Genomic DNA, 19,792 nt, shown 5'->3' with positions numbered 1-19,792 from the left:
CACAATCACAATACACTATACAATAGGCCTACAATACATCCGGCACCAGATAAACACACTAAATATAAATTGACATATTTCTGTCAGGCCACGCCTTTTCGATAGTCAGCAATCACAAATGTCCTATATTCGAATAGCCAAGCTAAAATATTTGTGTCCAGCATATAATGGACTTCTTTTACATCGACTTTCTTGAATAAGCTTAGTCTCGAATCATGATAAAGCGGACAGTACAAAATAAAAGGAATTTCATATTCAATTTCATTGAGCTCAAAAAAGTTACAGTCTATTTGCCTCGCTGGTACCCACCCACCGGCCTGATTCAATGTGTAGAGGGAGTATTCCTGACCTAATCTGAGCACATAGACTTCTTTTTCAAGTTTACAAGTTGTAATGAATATAGTTTTCTGTACCAAAGTCATGTTTCATTTGACAAAATGTATGGAGCTTAGTCATCAGTTCTTTACCCATTTTAAGATCCATTTCAACCTTGTCTGTAAACACATCCTCACAACCCAGTCTCACGTATAAATAATGCAGCTCACATGGCCCATGCTCCATTTCTATGTATGGCCCATTCAAACACATTTTTGGCCACTCTGTTTTCTTCATATGAGTCATTTGGAAAAGCTGTCCCACAAGGCCAATTATACAAAATATAATTTTTCAATTGTTGTCTGTAGTGTTACTTTAAGGTCATGTGGGAAAGAGAAGTGACACAATAAGTTTAAAAAAAAATACAGGGTCTCTGATGTAAGAAAAAAACCGACACAGATTGTTGCAATTCTCAAATTTATTCTAGGACACCTTTAAAATTGTTATTTGTGTTTCGCTAATGATTTAAATAGTTCCCTAGCCTGGAAATCCAGACCCTGATATCTTGAACGATAGCAAATTTAATTTGCCAGCGCCTAGTGGCAGGTCTGGGAATGCCAGGCTAATAGTTCCCTTCAATTCCTTATAAATAAATAAATAAGTAAATAGAATAAGCTTCACCTTATCAAACTACCAGAAGTAAAACCCTGCTTTTTTCATAAATGCATGAGTGATAATAGCCTTACGGTGTAATTTATTATACAGTAACAGGGGACATTTTCCTGCATTGAAAGCTTTTAATTGTATTAGGCTACTTAAAGTACATTTTCCTTATTACCTTAGCCTACCTCTATACTTTTTCTGTGTGCTATGCCTATTATGATAATTATCGGAATATTTTTAAAGTGTGGTATTATTGTGGTAACACTGTCCTTGATAAACATTAACCCATAAACTGATGTGTTTTTTTCAGTCTACTTTTTTCCCCCTCCTCTGTGGTTTGCGGCGATGGACGGCGCGGCTTTTGGACCTCCGCGGTTTCCGTAGCCGGAGTAGGAGGAGAGCATGACTGGTCCTTTGACGTGGAATATTTCCGTAAAGAGACGATGGATGAGTAGCAGCGTGTAGCTCAATCGCTATCCCCGTATCAACCCCGACATCGAGACGGGATTTGAGCCCTGAATCCCGGTCACACCTGGGTTCAAGGGAGTTGACGGACAACAACGACAACAGTCTTTCGCAGACTGATCCCTCTCCGTTCCCCCGCCTCCCTTTCGTTCAGCTACAATCATGATAAAAGCCATTTTAATATTCAACAACCATGGGAAACCGAGGCTTTCTAAATTCTACGAGCACTACGTGAGTAACATGACATTCAAAACAATGTTTTTAATTGATCATTAAGGTATTTACTTTGTATCAATTATAGGCAAAGAGAAAAAAGTAAATAAAACATCAGTAGCTATGGCTGTGGGGCTACTTTCTCCTGCATACAGCCAATGCAAACAGATGCACATGTAGCAATATCCTAACGCTGCACAAATGTAGGCTAACATTGTTGCAAAATAAACTGTTTGGTTGTGAAGGCGTGTGCGTGCTGTACAGCCGCCCCCGGCGATGTGCTGCTGTTTCAAACTGGCCCTGGTGAGGAAGATGTCAGCTGTCCCTTTGATAGAAAAAAAAAGATGAATAATTAATTACGTGCAAGCCGAAGCGAGGGCTATCGTATTCCTGCAGAGCCCTGTACGAACAGGACTGTGCCCCGTTTCCTTTTCTGCTCTCGTGTCGCACCTCCAGCTGTGTAAATGTCTGATGATGGACATACGGCGAATTGCATGAGTTTAGTTCACTCTTGTTTGTGTCACATGACTGTAATAACGCCCTCGTGAGTGACTCGTGCTCCATCCCGACCATCTCTCGCGAGCTGCGGTTCAATTAGCGTCTTTGTCATTGATTTGGGGAGTGTCCTCAACAAAAACTGAGTGGGTAACAGTGAATAAGCTGAGCTAGGTTATGTAACTAATATCCTTCGTGGGGCAAGCTGTGTTGGCTTGTACTCATAATTGGATTTATATATCAAGGTTGGCTCACTGTCCCCACTTTAATGTTGATAGCCTACTACAACAGCCTAGGAAGGTGCAACAACCAGGCCACTTGATCAACTTAATTGAAAGAAAATGCAGGCACCTGCTCCTCAACAAGTAACATAACATCACATTTTAAATAGTCATAGTCAACAAACATGTAAGGCTGGAGCCAGGAAAAGTTGTGCTATTTTTGCTTGTTAAATAACCCAAACAATTGATTGTAGGCAAGGCAAGGCAAGTTTATTTATATAGCACAATTCAGACATTCAAAGTGCGTTACAGGGGCAAGATTAAAAAAACACAATACAACTTAGAAAAGCGAATGAATAAAACACTGATTGTAGACTAATTGTTTTATAACTGGAGTTTGGAGAGTACTAATGGCTTGACATTTTAGGGGTTAATGAGTAATACAATGAATTGTTAGTTACATGCCTAATCTCTGAATTTAAAAACACAGTGTTCTAGCAGCATCTGTTTATTCTGATGCATATGGACGTATTTGTAATTCAGTTGGATAAACTGAAATTGATTGGATTAAAAGAAGGCTATTGTAGCAACACCATCTGTTATATTAAATGCTAAGGTGTTAGCTTACCGGCTAGCACAGTATACTATTTCACATATAATGCTGCTAGCTGACAAGACTGTATTTAGCATCCAGTTTATTTAAGATAGTTTGTTGTTCAGGTCTTTCCTTGGTGTTTACACATACGGCATATAAAACAAGGAAACATTATATGTGTTTGTGAGTCTTTGCGTTGAGTGTGTTTTGTTGAGAGGGAAGGTGGCAGAGATGAAAAGGTGTCGCTGTCGGTCCATTAGTTATGCCAGACATTAGTTTGTCTGCCAGCTCAGGCATAAACGTCAAAGCATCGGCGTGATCTAATGAGTGTGTGTGTGTGTGTGTGTGTGTGTGTGTGTGTGTGTGGAGGGGGGTACAGGAGAGTGAAATATGTACACGCACAAATTCACACCACGTAAATTCACTCAACATCCACCGGCACTCTGCCAGAGTCGATGAAGTTTTGGAAGAAAATATGTGTGAAAAAAAATTATTATTAATTATTTCAAAACTAAAAGGAATGGATGGCAGTCAAAGCATGGATAAAAACAAAATGAATTGTAGTTGACTAATCAGAATCAGATTTACTGTCGGGTACCTTCACATATATAAGGAATTTGCAATACAATATTACAAAGAAATACTGTGGGACTTTGGCCCTCTGTCCAATTACTTCTAGCCTATTGGTGAATGTTTGCAAACTCGCCCAAGGATAATTGTGGTTTTAAACATAATCTCATCGGTTGGCAAGGTAGGTTGGCCTTGGTTCAGCTTGTACAATGAATCCATTGCTTCTGTAGCCTGTTGTAAACAAGTCTTCTGGCTGAAAGTAATTAAATGGATCGACTGGAGTGAAGGCAATTAAGTGCGCAAACAACACATTTGTTTACCGTCTTTTATCTCTGCTTTCAAAAACTTGTTTCCTCATTTCATCCCGCAGAATGAAGACACGGAGCAACAGATCATCAGGGAAACCTTCCACTTGGTCTCAAAACGAGATGAGAACGTCTGTAATTTCCTAGAAGGAGGAATGTAAGTTGTGGGGTCTTGAGTGTGTTACTAAAGTGACTTGAGTTGGCTGGATGCTTAAATAATCAGCTTGTATCTCCAAAGCACAGTGGTAGTACATTTCCAGGTAGATGATTAACACTGACACAGCAGCATCATAGGAATTAATCTCGCACAATAAAGGCAAGTGCAGAGGACTTAACGAATGGCAATTATAGTAAAAGAAGTGTCCAACATTGTTTGTTTAAAGGTTTATATATCATTTGTGAATGAGGAACAAACTGGGTGTCGTTTTACTCGCACGCCACTCACATTTGCTCTTGTATCTTTTCCCTCTTCAACAGTGTCTGTTGCCTTTTTAATTGTGTGACATCAAACATTTATAAGAACGTGCTGTACTGTTACACTGTACATTAAGGAACATCAAAGAACCACTAACTCACACAGCTTCATTTGAGTTGTTACACAGAATTATGGTGGAGGTTACGACATTTCCTGTGGCTCAAATCACTAGTTAATATGGACACTAAGATTTTATCAAATCCAGTAACATATATTTTATTTCTATCTTCATCTTGATGCATGTGATTTGTTCCAGGTATTGGTGTGATGTTTCCTTGTGCCCTGTGTTTCAGGTTGATTGGAGGATCAGACTACAAGCTGATCTACAGACACTACGCCACGCTGTACTTTGTGTTTTGTGTGGACTCCTCAGAGAGTGAACTAGGAATTTTAGACTTAATCCAGGTAAAATGCCTGGGGAACCGTAGACTGTCTATTACCATAGTTGACGATGTACTCTTTTACATTTTTCAATTCAATTCTTTGCAGGTATTTGTGGAAACGCTGGACAAATGCTTTGAGAATGTCTGTGAGCTTGACTTAATTTTCCATGTAGACAAGGTAGGAAATACTTTGGAGTCTGTTTACCTCTTTGCTATGTAACATATTTCTGAATTACATACTTTAATTTATAGCTAAGTCCAATAACTGATGAATCGATGTAGTCATTTTTTAAGCATAATAGCCAAATTTTCTTGGCTTCAGCATCCTTATTGTGAAGTTTTGCTTATTTTATTTTTTTAGTCTGAACAGCTTTGGGTTTTATGATTCTGCTCTGACAAACTGACAAATTGAATTATGCCACCTCAGGTTGTTGCAATCTTCTCTTGGACATTTTTCAATTGTCTGACATTTTATATAAAAAACTTGATTATCTTATTCACTGAATAACATATTAAATAATCATTAGTTGTAGCCTTTAAAAAATATTTTTTTTATATTTCAGCCATATATATATAGCAATATATTCTTGCAAAAGGGTTGGCCCAATGTTATTACTGTCCATATTACTGTGTACATATACATGGTGTTTAACTATTATGCACTGTAATGTAATTGTAAGCAGATATCAGTGTGATATTAATGTATTTGTCAACAACTTAAACTTATCCTGTAGGAATCTGTAAGTCAACAGGTAATATTTGACAATATTGTCAAACACAGTTGTAATTATATAACATTTGTCTTCATAGGAGACGGTATAATTGTTGACAAACGCTCTACATTGACAAACACTTAGAAATGTGCTCATGTCTGCTTATAACTACAATATAGTATGTTATAAACCATTTATTAAACATGTGTATGATGCTTATAAATGCTACACAGGTTAACTTGAAGCCAGTACAAATCACTACATTTATCTGACATCATTAAAAAATGACTCGTGTGGTCTTTTCTCTCAGGTCCACAACATTCTGGCAGAGATGGTAATGGGCGGGATGGTCCTGGAGACCAACATGAACGAGATCATCACACAGGTGGACGCCCAGAACAAGATGGAGAAGTCTGAGGTAAGCCTGACCCGGCCCGTCCAACTGTAGTGTATGTATGACCTGATTCCTCCTACCTCCATTTCCTCTCTCCAAGTATGGTGTACAGTATGCAGGCATGTGTGTATGCTGCACCCTGCATGCTACTCTCCGGTGACCCCTGTCTATGCTCCCTACCTACTCTCTAAGTGTTGTGCTCTCTTTCCAGCCCCACTCCTCTCGCCCGCTGCACTGCTCTCAATTCAGATCAAGACGCGACCAACATGCGCTCTCCTGTATCCCATAGTATGAAATACAGTGTCATGGTCATCACTATTTGTCACTACAATGGAGGCTTAACTGTACTATTGCTCCGTGCATCTCCAGAATTTGTGACCATTTTGGATCGCCCAATCAACCATCCACCTTCTATTCAGCCGTGTGGATTGGACAAACACTCACGAAAAACAAGCAGGCTTTACATTTTCATTATTTTACAGAAGAATGTGACTTTTTATACGATATCCATGTTAGACTAAGTGCTTTTTTTCCGATGTGTTTTGTAACATCCGTGAGCCAGTGTCCTTGCTTTGATATTTGCTCTATGCAAGGACATTGCTTTGCTTTCCATACAGCTTCTGCTGGCAGATACACATCCATTAACTAATTGGAAGGTTTTAAGGGGACAGACAGCCAGAGACAATTCTATGAAATCATTTCTTTCTTTTCTTTTCTTTTTTGCACAATGTGGATTTTAGCATAGCCCTCAAACGTATACCTGCACCAACGATTTGGCTTTGTTTTTACGTAAAATGCAATGTTGTTGGAGAGTCCTTTTTAACGTTTGCAATGACAAACACAGACAACAAAGTGAAAGGGGTTACATTGACAGGTTTTCCAACTGGCTAACGTCAATTCTGTGCTCTTGACATTTGAATATTGGAGGTTTGAGTCTTAACCAAGTGCACTTTTTCTTGTGATCTGAGCTTTTAATTTTCGATTGATGTTCTGTAAGCAGAGTCTCTTACTGTTTTACAATCATCAGAGCTGCTCTGTCTTTTCCCTCATGGACCTACCCTAGACCGCAGTGTGTGTTTTTCACACTGATGCTGATTCAAAATGACATTGTCCATTTATAGGGCAGCCTCTGGGGGGAAACAAGGAATGGGCTGTTCTCCTTCCATACTGCCAAAGACTGATTAAGTGGCATTTGTGGGGTTTTATTTCCCTGCAAACTTTGTAATTAATATCTAGAATATCTTTATCTCGTGGGAGAAGCTTTCAAACCTTTCGGCTTCAAAGATGTGGTCTATGATAGGTCCGATCACTTTTTTTCTGTGGAGATAAACTGTAATTACTTTAATCTGCTTTAACATTCCTCATTCCTCTTTTTCCTGACTCTGTCTAGTTCTTTCCATTCTTCTCTCTCTTTACAGACTTTTATCTTTCAGTCTACCAGGCAGGACAGGTAGACACAGGTACTGCTAAATTTACAACCAAGTATTGTAACCTTAACTGAAGTTTACCTCCCCCACAAAGTCCCTCCATATGGCCCCTCCATGTAATAGTAAAGTCACGCCACTAACAGACAGTAGGAATTCTTTGCGGCAGATCCAAAAATGTGGCCATTTCTCTTCTTAAAACTCTCAACAGTTCTCGTCACTTTGGTGAATGTACGGGTTGTGGACTAGATGATGGAAGCAGTTTACAGTTTAAGGCAATCTATAATAACTGGTCAATAAATACTTTCTTGTCAAGTTTGCCATGTTGAACTGCTGTTTAGACGGATGGGTTTTCAATGATAATTTTCCACACTTGTCAGTTGTACCTTTCTATATTGTCCACCCACTATAGTTAAAAGAAATGTAAAACTAGCAGGCTATAGAGCTCCTTTTATCTATCCCTTTAAAAGTGTTTCTTGAACTGTCTCGAAAGACCATTTCTATAAAATATGTTTTGAGTTATTTAGCACTGATTCAGAAAAGAACACACATTGCAAATATTAGCTTTGTCTCTACAGTATATTTGATAAACACATAGACCAGTAACATGTACAAAACATATCTAGCCTAAAATGGTGCAGTATAAAGTTCAATATGAAAGGAAATAAAATAAATTGCTTTCCTGACGACAGATAGAGGATGAATACTACTGTATGGTAGTTACTGATCCTGGCAAAGGACATGAGATATACAGTAACTTGTTAGTTGATAAGAGGTGCTAGTCAGTTGATTTTTTTTTTCTTTTTTTTTATAGTTTTGAATTAAGTCTGTTTCTGGACTTTTTGCTAAGCTAAAATGAGCAGCTGCTAGACACTGCTACACATGTACTATACGGGAAACAGATTTGCCTCACGTTTCTCATCGAATGCTTGGCAAAATAACAGTATTAACCCAAATTGTGACCTACAGGGTACTGCTCAAGCTTTTAATAAGGCTGTCTGACTTAAGTAGACCAGAGACCTGTCACAAAACCACTGTTGTGTCTTCCGCAGCTGGTGTTACTATTTCTGTACATATTACTCACCCAGAGTTTGATAATGAATAAATAAAACACTAATGGTTTACAGGCAACCCACTGTGCAAATAAAGATATCTCGAGTCTGTCTTCAGAATACCGAGCCCATGTGCTGGATCAGCATTCCTCTCGGACATCACTCTGTCTAACACTAGCCTTCTTGATTCTTGGTAGAGGGAGGAATACCCTTAACACAAACGGCCCATTGAAATAACCTTATTAAATAAGTGAAATATTTAACTCTACATTCCAGACACACTCTATTTGGATCGTATCACTGAATGATTCACAAGGCTGCCTATTTGCATGTGTTCCTAACAAAGGCATAGACACACAGTTTTCTGCCTTTTTGGTCATTTTTGGGTCTTTCTGCTAAAGATTCAGTCAAGGGGGGATCTCTAACTGCAGTGATTCTCAAATGTCTGCTAACACTCCAGACGAAAAACATCAAATCATTCACTCACACACAAATGTGTTTTATTTTTCCAAAAAGCTGCCTTGATGCTTTTCTTTGAAAACGCCAAATTGATCTTATAAAGTTTCACATTGAGATTCATTGTGTTAGAGTGAAGTGCCTCCATTTTGTCCCTAAACATAGATCTCCCATTGTAGTTTAGCACTACTAGGCTTAAAATCACCTCATGTCATCAGTAGTTAGTACTATGGGTGTGTAAATGCCTGGCATATTATTCTTGTTCCTCTATTCACAAATATATTTATACAGCATTTTTTTTGCTGCAGTTATCTGTAGCCTTTACCGAAGTAATCCAACCCACTAAGAAGTATATTATCACCTGTATGATTATGGCTAAAGTTTTTTATTATGTTGACGTGTTTTTAATTTAATTTTTAATTCGATGCACATATTCTATACACCTATCTATTTCAAACATCATTTCCGTCTTCATGTCCAAATCCATTTTTTTCTGCTTTACCCAATTCTCTCCTTGCATTTTTACCTTTACTCGTCCTCAAGAGTCCGGTGGGTTCACTTTCCAAGCAATGCTACCTTTTGTCCATTTTTTATTGATGTCCAATAGTGCTCAGTTCACCAAAGAAATAAAACATACATAAAAAAAAAGATTATAAAAAAGTAGTGAATGGTCTTACAGTCGTACAGTGTGTCCTCACAGTTGATTCATAATTGGCTCTGGTTGTGGTGTAAATCATTTTAGAACCAAATAATGCATGTGCATATGAAGCTATGAAGGCATCTGAATGTACATTTGCACATGTTGTCTGTCATTGTAGGTGTCGGTGCTTTTGCATTTTGTCAGCTGTTTTCTGTCTAGTACTCTTTTTAGCACTGTGTCTCTCTGTGTTTGTCCAATGTTCACTGTTCAGTGTATTGTCGTGTAAAGCATGTTATTTTAATCTACTGTTTTGTATCTTATCAACCCTGTGTGTGTGTGTGTGTGTGCGTGTGTGTGTGCGTGTGTGTGTGTGTGTGTGTGTGTGTGTGTGTGTGTGTGTGTGTGTGTGTGTGTGTGTGTGCGTGCGTGTGTGTTTAGGCCGGTATTGCAGGAGCCCCTGCTCGTGCCGTATCAGCTGTAAAGAACATGAACCTCCCGGAAATGCCCAGAAACATCAACATTGGTGACATCAGCATAAAAGTGCCAAATTTACCCTCCTTCAAATAGTGGCAGCGAGATGCTAAGCCTGCAAATGTCAGCCAATGTTTACCATGATGCAATCTGTTTACCAAAACCTCAAATTACTAACTTTGATCAAATCAATACATCTTGAAGGTACTGCGTGTTTAGACACTCCTTGTTCTGGTGTTATCTCTTTGTTTTTCCTATTAAAGAAAAGTATGTGTTTTTTTGTGTTTGTTTTTGTTTTCTGTTAAGAGGAAAAATGAAGTATTTATTTATCAGTGGTGCATTCCTTCTGCCTCGCTGGAGGTCGGCCCTTGACGTTTAGCTGCTACACTACACAGATCTGTGTCAGTTTTGTAACTGATTTTTTTTTCCTGATTCAAGAGTTTACTTAAAAGAGAAAGTGTGGCAGGGAGTGAAGTCTTAACGGTTTAGTTATTCCAGACCAGAGGGATCAATCAATGGATGAAGTGGCATAAGTCGAATACCAAATTGGAACAGGTCTGCTACAGTATTGAAAGTCTTACATTACAGCTTGTTTGTATAATCAGTGCAAACAGTCAAAAATATTATTTTATTGCAGATATACTGTGATTGAAATATAGATATATTATATACGCTGAAATAATTTTCTCTTATTTGTATGCAAAATATTTTTAAATGATTTGTTATGTCTTATCAAATAATTATCTTAATTTTAATCTGTGCATGACTCTTTTCTCTTCTTTTTCAACATAATAAACTGTCAAAACTCAACCTGTTTGTTTGTCTCATTTCATTATTACTATTATTACTATTACATTGTTTTTGTTTGATGGATTAGCCTGCATATATCAAAAACAAATTGTACCACTTTAAATGGGCCTTTTATAACATGCTTACAAGATGTAACTGATGCGGTATGATTGTCAATTTAATTTACTATACTTCATAGATCAGTTAGAAGTATGAGATTATAGAGTCCATTTATTGTTATGAAAAATATGTTGACTGGACATTTGAGCATCTATTTCTAGAAAATTGCAGCAGATTATCGATTGGTTAACACCTTGTTAACATTTTCAGGTTGATGTGTTAGATTTTTTACTATCTACTGTATGTTTATTATTTACTATTATGAACCAAAATGCCAAATCAAATTCATTGTATTTTCAAACCTTTTTGGCAATTAACTTATTTCTTATTCTTTAAAACAAAAATGTTGCAGACTTAATTTAGCCATTTATTGGCTGTGAAGTAAGAAACCATTGAGCATTTATCATTGCATTTCCAACATTTATAACTGCATTATGACACGAATAAAAGGTTTCAAGATTCAAGATATTTTTTTGTCATAAGGACAATTACAGCAGCAGTCATTGGCAATGAAATTCTTGAGCCTGAAAGAAGAGAAAGGTCAATGGGATTTTACAACTGACCAATAATGTGTTCCCAATAGGCTCAATGACTTATGAGATAGTAATTGAATTGTGAACAAAATATATATATATATTTTTTTTATCACGTATAAACCATAGATATTATGATATAAGCACATTGCTGAAAGTGTCATCTGGTTTCGCGCATTGGTCGCTAGTTCTGTTTGTCCACTGCTGATCCCGTAGTGACACTCGTTATGCGCAGATTTTACGCAAACTACGCTCCAGATAATTTAACAGTGCGCTTCCGCCAGCTGTAAGATAAAAAATAAAAGTATCATTGACACGGTTATGATAGAAAAGCCGAGTGCCACACTTTCTTTAAAAATGTTCAGCATTCTTCTTTTGTTTGTTCTTCCCTGCGCATTACCACGCAGCTTTGACTGTCACGTGAGTCCTCTCGTGACAACCAGGAAGGAGGAATGACAACAGTGTGAGGATGCTGCAGCGCCTGCTGATTTGACACTCGTCAACTCCTCGTATTTCACTTGCAAAAAAGGCGAAAAAACAACATCAATGATGGCTTCTATTATAAAAGAAACTCAAAGGTGGGTAGCATTTTTCCTTTTTGAATTCAGAGACAAAGAATCCTTCCAGAAGCTAACGTGAAGCTATACCTTTAGCCTGAGATAAAGGGTCTATAAAGTTGTTGATATTGAGGTTTTATGCTTATATGCACTTTAATAAACATGTGAAAGACTCTTAGGGATAACTGATGCTGCTGTTGTCATCATTAAACTGTATAAAAAAAATAAAAATAAAAATCAGGTTTATTTTTTAGGGGTTAAACACAACACATTATAGTCGCTGCCTTACTCCAATTTCATCGAATACACCCAGTGACCGTTACATGAAATATCTTTGGTGGTGCAAAGCTGGGTGTTAGATGTGAGTCAAATACAAGGTTTCCTACAGATCCTTAAAAAGTCTCTCATAAGCATTGAATAAGGTAATGTAAAAATAACCCCTTGTGTTAAAAGTCTTAAATCAATCTCTCAAAAGTCTTAAAAGGGCTAAGACATGGAGAGATGGATTTATCAATTTGTTGTTTTTTTCTGACGGTACAATTAAAAGTCTACCTGTGCATTGTCTTCTAGAATAACTTGGTACCATCCTCCACAATGGCAAAAGGGAATGTAAATGAAGTCAATTCTTAAAAAGGGAACATCTCGGGTTCAAGTTCACAAAATACCTATAGTGGCCTAGTGTTTATGAAAAAGCTTAAAATTGTATCATCACAAAGACTAAAAGTATTTTCTCAATGTGTACTTGAGCAGTACCCTGTTTTTTTTATGTATTTGTTTTGCTATTATGTGTTTTATGTGACTTAAGTTGTTTTTTTGTTGTTGCTTTAGTGTTTGAAATACTTCTGCTTGACCTGAGTAACACAACTCACACCGATGCTGATATTTACCCTGTGGAACCCACCGCAATGCGATGCAGTAAAAAACAATACTCTTTGCTGATGCGTATGTTGTCATCTGCTATAAGTTTATGGTCTATATGTGTTTGTTCAGTGAATAGAAGACTTTTTAAAATTCACTGACCACCAGAATAAAATACTTTTCATTTATGACATCATACTTGCGCAGTAAACTGGTATTCTGATTAATTACTAAAGAGACACCTGTCATCAACAATCACATCTCTTTATTTCTAAACAGCATAAAAGAAGCGGTGACCTTCATCAATGGGATCGATGTGAACAAGTTCTCCAGGCTGATCTCCCGCATCATACAGAAGCTTCATCTGAAGGTACAGAGACTGCACAGGGTTAAGCCTGTCTTAGACAAGAGGCTTTTGAGGCTGGTGAAGCGAAGCTGTAGTGCCACACAGAGCAGTGTATGCATAATGACGCGGCTCTAATGAATGCACACACATGCACGGCCATGTTGAATGTTCTGTTCTTTCAAAGGAATCGTCGGCTGTCAAAATTTGTCAGTCATGCTTTCAAAGAACAGTCCATTCAATTAAATTTTTTTGACTTTCTGAGAGAAAGTAATATCCCTTTGTTCGATAATAATATATCATGTAGTCGACATTATGATTATTAGGTCACAGCATGACAAGCACAAGTTAAACTAAAACATTTATAATGGCTGTTCTTCAATATTGCTCACTGACGTGCAATACACTTAGCGGAATGGAGCCACTTTTAATGTCAACAACTTATTCTGTGATTTTGCTACTCTGACAAGCCAAAATGTCTGCTTTGAAAGGGATCTATTCACTTCAGATAATTAGCTTTTATTTGAATGATTTGAATGTATTCTGTCATTTTAAAGGACTTTTGGTTTGATATTGTATTATTAGAATGTTATGTCATGTTTTCTGATTGCTCTGTCACTTGCAAGTGTGGTGAAGTTGGTTTGAAACTAACGATTATCTATTTCTATTGATCATTTGTAAAATCCTTTAGTCATCATCACAAGTTTCCATTATACGTTTGAATTTTTAAAGTTTTGTTATAAAACATTTCCTTCTTTACTACACAGCCCATTGTATTCATCTCATAGTTGTGGCACAAAACAGAATAGAGACTCGACCTTAACATTTCTGAATGCTCTAGCTAAATGCAAGGTAGTTTACTTGATTTATGACCAAAATTAATTAATCATATTTTTTCTAATTTACTGAAGATTAGCACAAGTAATCCTGAACCTCTGTGTAATCCTATGAAAGGCATAAAAACACAATCTCATCATTAGTATCGTATGCTGCTTGTGAATACACGTGTCAGCTCTTACCAGTCAAAAAACCTCAACTTAGTAAATTATGTTTTCTTCACAGGGAGAGCGGACTTTCAGCGAAGAAGAGGAGCAAAAACTTCAGACGGCTCTCTCCTTGGACAAACAGGCTCTCGATCTAGTTCTGGAAACTGCTGCATTTATACTAGAGCAGGTGAGGTGTTTGCATTGGAATTGCTAATTTTACTAGTTTGCAGTTTCTTGTGTGAGAGCTATATGTTCTTTAAGGTTCTTATATATTTTTAAGAGTTCTACATTAAGTCTTCAATCTGATGGAGGAGGCCAAGATTTCCATTGCTTTTCATATGGGAATTAATTTTATTTAATTTTATATTCATCCCTCAGATTTTTATTATTATCTAAAGTTACTGTTGAGTTGCTCCAGAAAGATAATTTGTGATGACATTGTACTAGTGATTGCATCGCCTTGCCTCTCATGCACATGAAAAGAGACAAATTACCACAGTTGGCTAAATGTCAGGTTAGAATTGTAAACTATGCTCATATGCATATTTTCAATAACTCAGTATGCGAAGAAATGACAACATCCTCACTCTAAAGTAAGTAAAAAAAGATGGGAATGGGCACATTCTGTAGCCTTTGTGCCTGTCAGTGTGACAGGCACAATTGAACACATTTCTCCAGCGGGGGTCACTGTTGTATCGGGAATTGTTGTGTCATAGCAATGTTGAGTTAGAGGGTTTATTGGAATAGGACCATAAGAGTGATGTGCTACACCTGTAAAACATGACCAGTGCTGCTACTCCAGCCCATATCTCCTCTCCATTGCAGGCAGTCTATCATAATGTAAAGCCGGCCTCTCTGCAGCAACAGCTTGAGGCCGTTCATCTAAACCCAGACAAGGCCGAGATGTTCTCTCAAACCTGGGCCACCGCTGGACCTGACATGGTGGAGAGACTAAAGCACAATGTATTTGCCCCTAAGAAGGTAAGGCTCATAAACAACAACCGATTATTTTATTCTTTTGGTCCTTGTAACCATCAGACTCTGCCTACAACCACAAACCATGACACTATTTTAAACAAAACCTGACCATTTTTCTATATCATAAAGTGTAAGATTCTCCCAGACACAGAATTTACAGGCTGCTTTTCACATTATTTTTTCCTTTTGCTCTGAGCATTGTATAGTGATACAATATTGTAATTTGATTCACAATTAAGAATCAGTCACAACATCGAGCAATTACGACTGACCTGCTTTTTGTGTCAATTCAATGCCGTTGTTTGGATTAAAAAGAGTTCTAGCACAGCTCACGCAAGTCGTGACCTTAATTTGAAAAACATGTTCTCCTCTAAAACTTGATAAAGCAACACTTCAAACGGCGCTCCTTTGAAATTCAGGGGAATGAAGATCTAACACAGAATAAATAAGCAGCAGGTATAGGCATCAATCACGTTATGCTGGAGTTTTTGCTGCCGTCATGGGTTAAGACATTTCACCTGCTAGCAGAATGCTGCGACGACCTTCTGCTACTACTTTGACTTTTTAGCAACATAGCTGGGATTGAAAGGACGACCAAGTTTAGTCTTTGGACACAAGCCAGCTGTGTGCCGATTGGCCAGCACGGAAGAATTACAAGTTTAATCTTCAGCTGCAGGTGAACAGTGATATTGCTTTAATTATCTGATTTTACTTGTAAAGTGAGTCAACCTACTTGGACTGCTTCAAGTCGTAGACAACACACCTAACAAAAAATATGGACACATAGTAGGATATACAGTGAAATAGTGTTGTACAATATTATTTTTTAAATCACATATTATGCTAGAACAGAATGTGTGTTTTTCAATGATTATCCATTTAATTCATTCATTTTTGTGAATGATTAATTTGGATAAACTGCAAGCACGTAAATAACATCTAAGAGTTCTGGTGTTTATTAATGCTAATGTCGATGTTTCAAGTCCTGAATTTGAATAATGTGGCCCGGCCCTTCCCCACCTCGTACCTGTGGTGTGATGCTGTGGAAGCATCCAGAGTCAGACCCGTATAAGTCACACATGCTTTATGATTACGGCCTCTCTCTGCATCATAAAACACTTAACTGCCCTGCCTTGACTCCGTGTTGCTAATCTATCACACTGCTTCAGCTGACAGAGGCTGAGAATAATAGTCTGACAACCTGCAGCTTGGAAGCAAGGTAACCTAAACTTGGATGATATTAAAGAAAGTTCTACAGTAGTAAATATTTTGTGATAATAACCATATTCATAAATGTGGTAATACTTTGACCTCTAGTCATACTGTTGGCTGAAGTACATTCTGGACAGTACTTGGTCAGTAAACAAGCCATTAACAACTTTGCAAACAGAGCTGGACTAAATAGTAAATTATTGAGTGGGTTAATCGAAAAAGAATAGTAATATACAATCATTTTGATAATTGATTAATTCTTTAAATCTACATTTGATGGTTTCACATGTGAGAATTTGCTACATTTATTGGCTCGACATTGTTGTAAATTAGGCTTCGGGCTGTTGATGACATTAAATGACATCACCATGCACTCAAGGATATTGTGATGTCTCATCAAACAATGACGATTTTTTTTTTTTACACACTAATGCATTATAACTATATTATAATACAGGTGATTAGTATAGGACTATAAAGGACTGCAAAGATATATTATATTACAACAAAGTGCTTTGTATACATAAAACGGTAAGAATAACCTAGTGAGCACTGAAAAATCTAGGTCAAATAGGAAAAAGAAAGTTAGGAAAAAGGACTGATGAAACATCATTATAAACAAAATATGCATAATTCTTCTTCCAAATGTGCCAACTTAGAGTCTTTGAAAATGTATCTAGGGCATTTGTTAAACTGAAGGGTGGGGCTTGGTCACAGCTACGTTAATATCAAAGCTCCATTTGTGTGTTTCAGCTGGAGTACGTCGGCTGGCAGTTAAACCTGCAGATGGCCCAGTCCAGCCAAGCCAGACTGAAGTCTCCCAGTGCTGTCCTCCAGTTAGGGCTCCGCAACGAAGAGTCTGAGGTGTGAACACACACACACACACACACACACACACACACACACACACACATACACACACACACACACACACACACACACACACACACACACACACACACACACACACAGACACACACACACACACACACACACACACACACACACACACACACACACACACACACACACACACACACACACACACACAGACACACACACACACACACACACACACACACACACACACACACACACGGTTTGTGCACTTGCACGGTGTTGCACGACCATCATTATTTTTCTAGCTCTGCTTCTCTTAACAATTTGCACTCATCTACTGTAAACACACTAACAACAAAATAAGGAACCTTATTATATCCGCTGTAATAATCAGAGAGCTAGTCTGTGTTTACGCCAAATGAAAAACATCTCCATTTTGTCCCTCTGTCTTTGCTAATAGATGATAATCCCAGTGGGTGTCTGTCTTTGCCCAGAGACAGACGTGCATCTGGCTCCAGAGTTACTGTAGTGTAAAGAGCAGAGATCAGGGAGCTTGTTATCTGAAACCTCAAGGGTCTCTTTGTTCCCCTGAGAGACTGGCTCGGTAGCTGGAATTAGACAGTATGTGCATGTATTGCAGGGTGGTATTGTTAGTAGTATTGGACTGTATGTATTTTCGACTTGTTCACAATATGTTCTAGATTAAGTGTCATTGCCTGCTTTATTGAAGTCATTACGGATGATTTGTTATGGTTTTCTTATTTATAGGCTATTCTTAATACCCGCCCCTTGTATATAAATATTAGGGTACATTTATAACAAAGTATTACATAAAATATTTTGGAGCAGCATCCTAATGAGGCCTTGCCCTCACTATTTATTAAGAAATAAAATAACACAGAGACATATGATACAAATGTGCTTTTTGCTTTACATTTTCCACTATAGCGTTTCCCTGCTGTTTCCATTCATTTGTATTCAGTAGCAGCAGTTTGTTTGGATCCCAATTAGCTAATGCTATGTAGTTACTCTAATAGCTGAGACCTCATGAGTCTCCATCACTCATTTATTTATTTTCCTCTGGGAGAAGGATTGCTTTGTTGTTGTGGCAAAGGGAGTTAGAACAAGTTCCTTTCTTTTTATTTCATGTTTTACATTAAATGCTTTTCGACTTCTGAAATATGTGATTTTGATTGTTATATTTAATCTAGCCTTTTGATTCTTCAAACAACCCCCGAAATAGGAGAAACATAGTGATATAAGGTTAATCAAGAGCTGTTGATGTTTAGCCAAATATTGGAAATATATCCCGATGATTGTAACTGATACACAGGACTGCTGTTTGTTTTCAATGGATACTGAATTAATTTTTGCTTTCAGGCAATTGGCTGGTTTTTAGAGCAGCTTTGTCTCAAAATGGTGGGACTGATTATCCCCGGAGCTTGGATAGTGCTGTTCCAGCTGACTAGTCAAGTGTCTTTCTTGCATGCTGCTTTGTCTTCAGTCCCCAAGAGAATTCTGGCTCAGCCTAAACGTGGAATTAGGCATGACATATTCAAATTGGGGCTGTCCTAAATGGTGGCCTTTAGGCGTAAGCCAGGAAAGAAATATATGTTTTCTATTTATCATTGTGAATGTGACAGCAGTATAGGGTCTCTTCTTGTTTTGGGCTATTTTCTACCTTGTTTCTTCCTGGGCTTGCAATGGAGGCATTCATTTATTTAAATCCATTTGCACTATTCCCCATGTGGGAGGAGATAGCTAGGGGGCTGAAACTAGGCTGGTTAAAAAGTGTAGAGGTTTTGAGTTCACTAAACCTTACTATGGTGCACATCTCCCGGTAAACTGCAGGGGGCACTGTTGTCTCACAAGTATAGATGGATAGGATACCTCATTTATTAACTTTGTAGTTTGAGCGTACAAAGTTTATTTCATTTTATTTCCCTCAGCGTTTTCGTGATTGGAGTCTCCGGACGGCAAGTTTGTTATCTCCAAAACTCTCTGAGAATTCTCTCGGTGCATCTTCTGGACTGTCAAAGCACTGCGATGAATGAGGACCAAATTAGTTGTGAATAAGAAAAATGGAATTCTACTGGAGGTGTCATAGAAATGACGGCGCAGATTTAAAACAATCTGTCACAATTAACAATCTGTTAATTGTCTAAAAAAAAACTGAAAGGAAAACGGCAGAACTGCAAATGGGAGAAATTAAAGGATTGAAGTTGACAGAGATTAGGGGAGTGGAGATTTAAGAGAGAGGGAGACTAATGGAAAACAAATAAAGGACAAAAGGGAGTAAAAATAATGAAGACGTAGAGGATCAGAGATAGAAAATGAAAGAGAGGGAAAGGAAGGCTAGGGTGGCCGTCTGTATATTATTGATTGCTTGGAACCCAATTGGAGAGTTTTAGAGACTCTCCCATCTGACCAGCCTCCTGCTTCATTAGCACTCTGGCTGAGGAAGATTTGGAGGACTGCTAGAGAGCTACACATCTCCTTCACTAGACAATACATGACATACAGTATATTTACAGTGGGGAGGAGGATATTGTACACAACATATTGAGTGTAATGTTTTTTTTAGGATATTTGGATTTTTGTCTAGTGTGTGAACCCATATTGGAATTATATATCACTGCCTCTGCTTCCGTGCAGCAGTATATCGGTGTAGCACCCCACCCAGGGGGAGCTGCCGTTTCCCTCAAATGAATTTGAATTGGATTCTT

The 19,792-nt window shown here is 37.9% G+C and overlaps 2 protein-coding genes across 2 annotated transcripts in view; both read left to right on the top strand.

The window, feature by feature from the left end:
• The first annotated feature begins 1,397 nt into the window (after positions 1-1,397).
• Positions 1,398-10,660, top strand: ap3s1 (adaptor related protein complex 3 subunit sigma 1). Its single transcript, XM_080048327.1, has 6 exons — positions 1,398-1,674; positions 3,908-3,999; positions 4,611-4,722; positions 4,807-4,878; positions 5,724-5,831; positions 9,818-10,660. Exons 1-6 carry the CDS (start codon positions 1,606-1,608, stop codon positions 9,944-9,946), a joined length of 582 nt encoding a protein of 193 aa, XP_079904453.1. The 5' UTR covers positions 1,398-1,605; the 3' UTR covers positions 9,947-10,660.
• Positions 10,661-11,731: 1,071 nt separating this feature from the next.
• The window catches only part of commd10 (COMM domain containing 10), a 53,139-nt gene continuing 45,078 nt past the window's right edge, over positions 11,732-19,792 (top strand). The window contains exons 1-5 of the mRNA XM_080046544.1: positions 11,732-11,870; positions 12,987-13,077; positions 14,113-14,223; positions 14,862-15,017; positions 16,980-17,090. Coding sequence (XP_079902670.1) covers positions 11,839-11,870; positions 12,987-13,077; positions 14,113-14,223; positions 14,862-15,017; positions 16,980-17,090 — 501 coding nt within the window. The 5' untranslated portion in view covers positions 11,732-11,838. The remainder of the gene's footprint in view (positions 11,871-12,986; positions 13,078-14,112; positions 14,224-14,861; positions 15,018-16,979; positions 17,091-19,792) is intronic.

This window comes from Ammodytes marinus (assembly GCF_949987685.1).
Source record: "Ammodytes marinus genome assembly, chromosome: 2".
Lineage (NCBI taxonomy): Eukaryota > Metazoa > Chordata > Actinopteri > Uranoscopiformes > Ammodytidae > Ammodytes > Ammodytes marinus.
This window is presented reverse-complemented; position numbering and strand designations above follow the sequence as displayed.

What these genes read in the sequence shown, in the direction of transcription:
- ap3s1 (XM_080048327.1), top strand. Translation starts at nt 1,606, where the DNA reads ATGATAAAAGCCATTTTAATATTCAACAACCATGGGAAACCGAGGCTT. An exon ending in AATTTCCTAGAAGGAGGAAT is followed by an intron (nt 4,000 to 4,610) that starts GTAAGTTGTGGG and finishes CCTGTGTTTCAG; the next exon opens with GTTGATTGGAGGATCAGACT. An exon ending in GAATTTTAGACTTAATCCAG is followed by an intron (nt 4,723 to 4,806) that starts GTAAAATGCCTG and finishes AATTCTTTGCAG; the next exon opens with GTATTTGTGGAAACGCTGGA.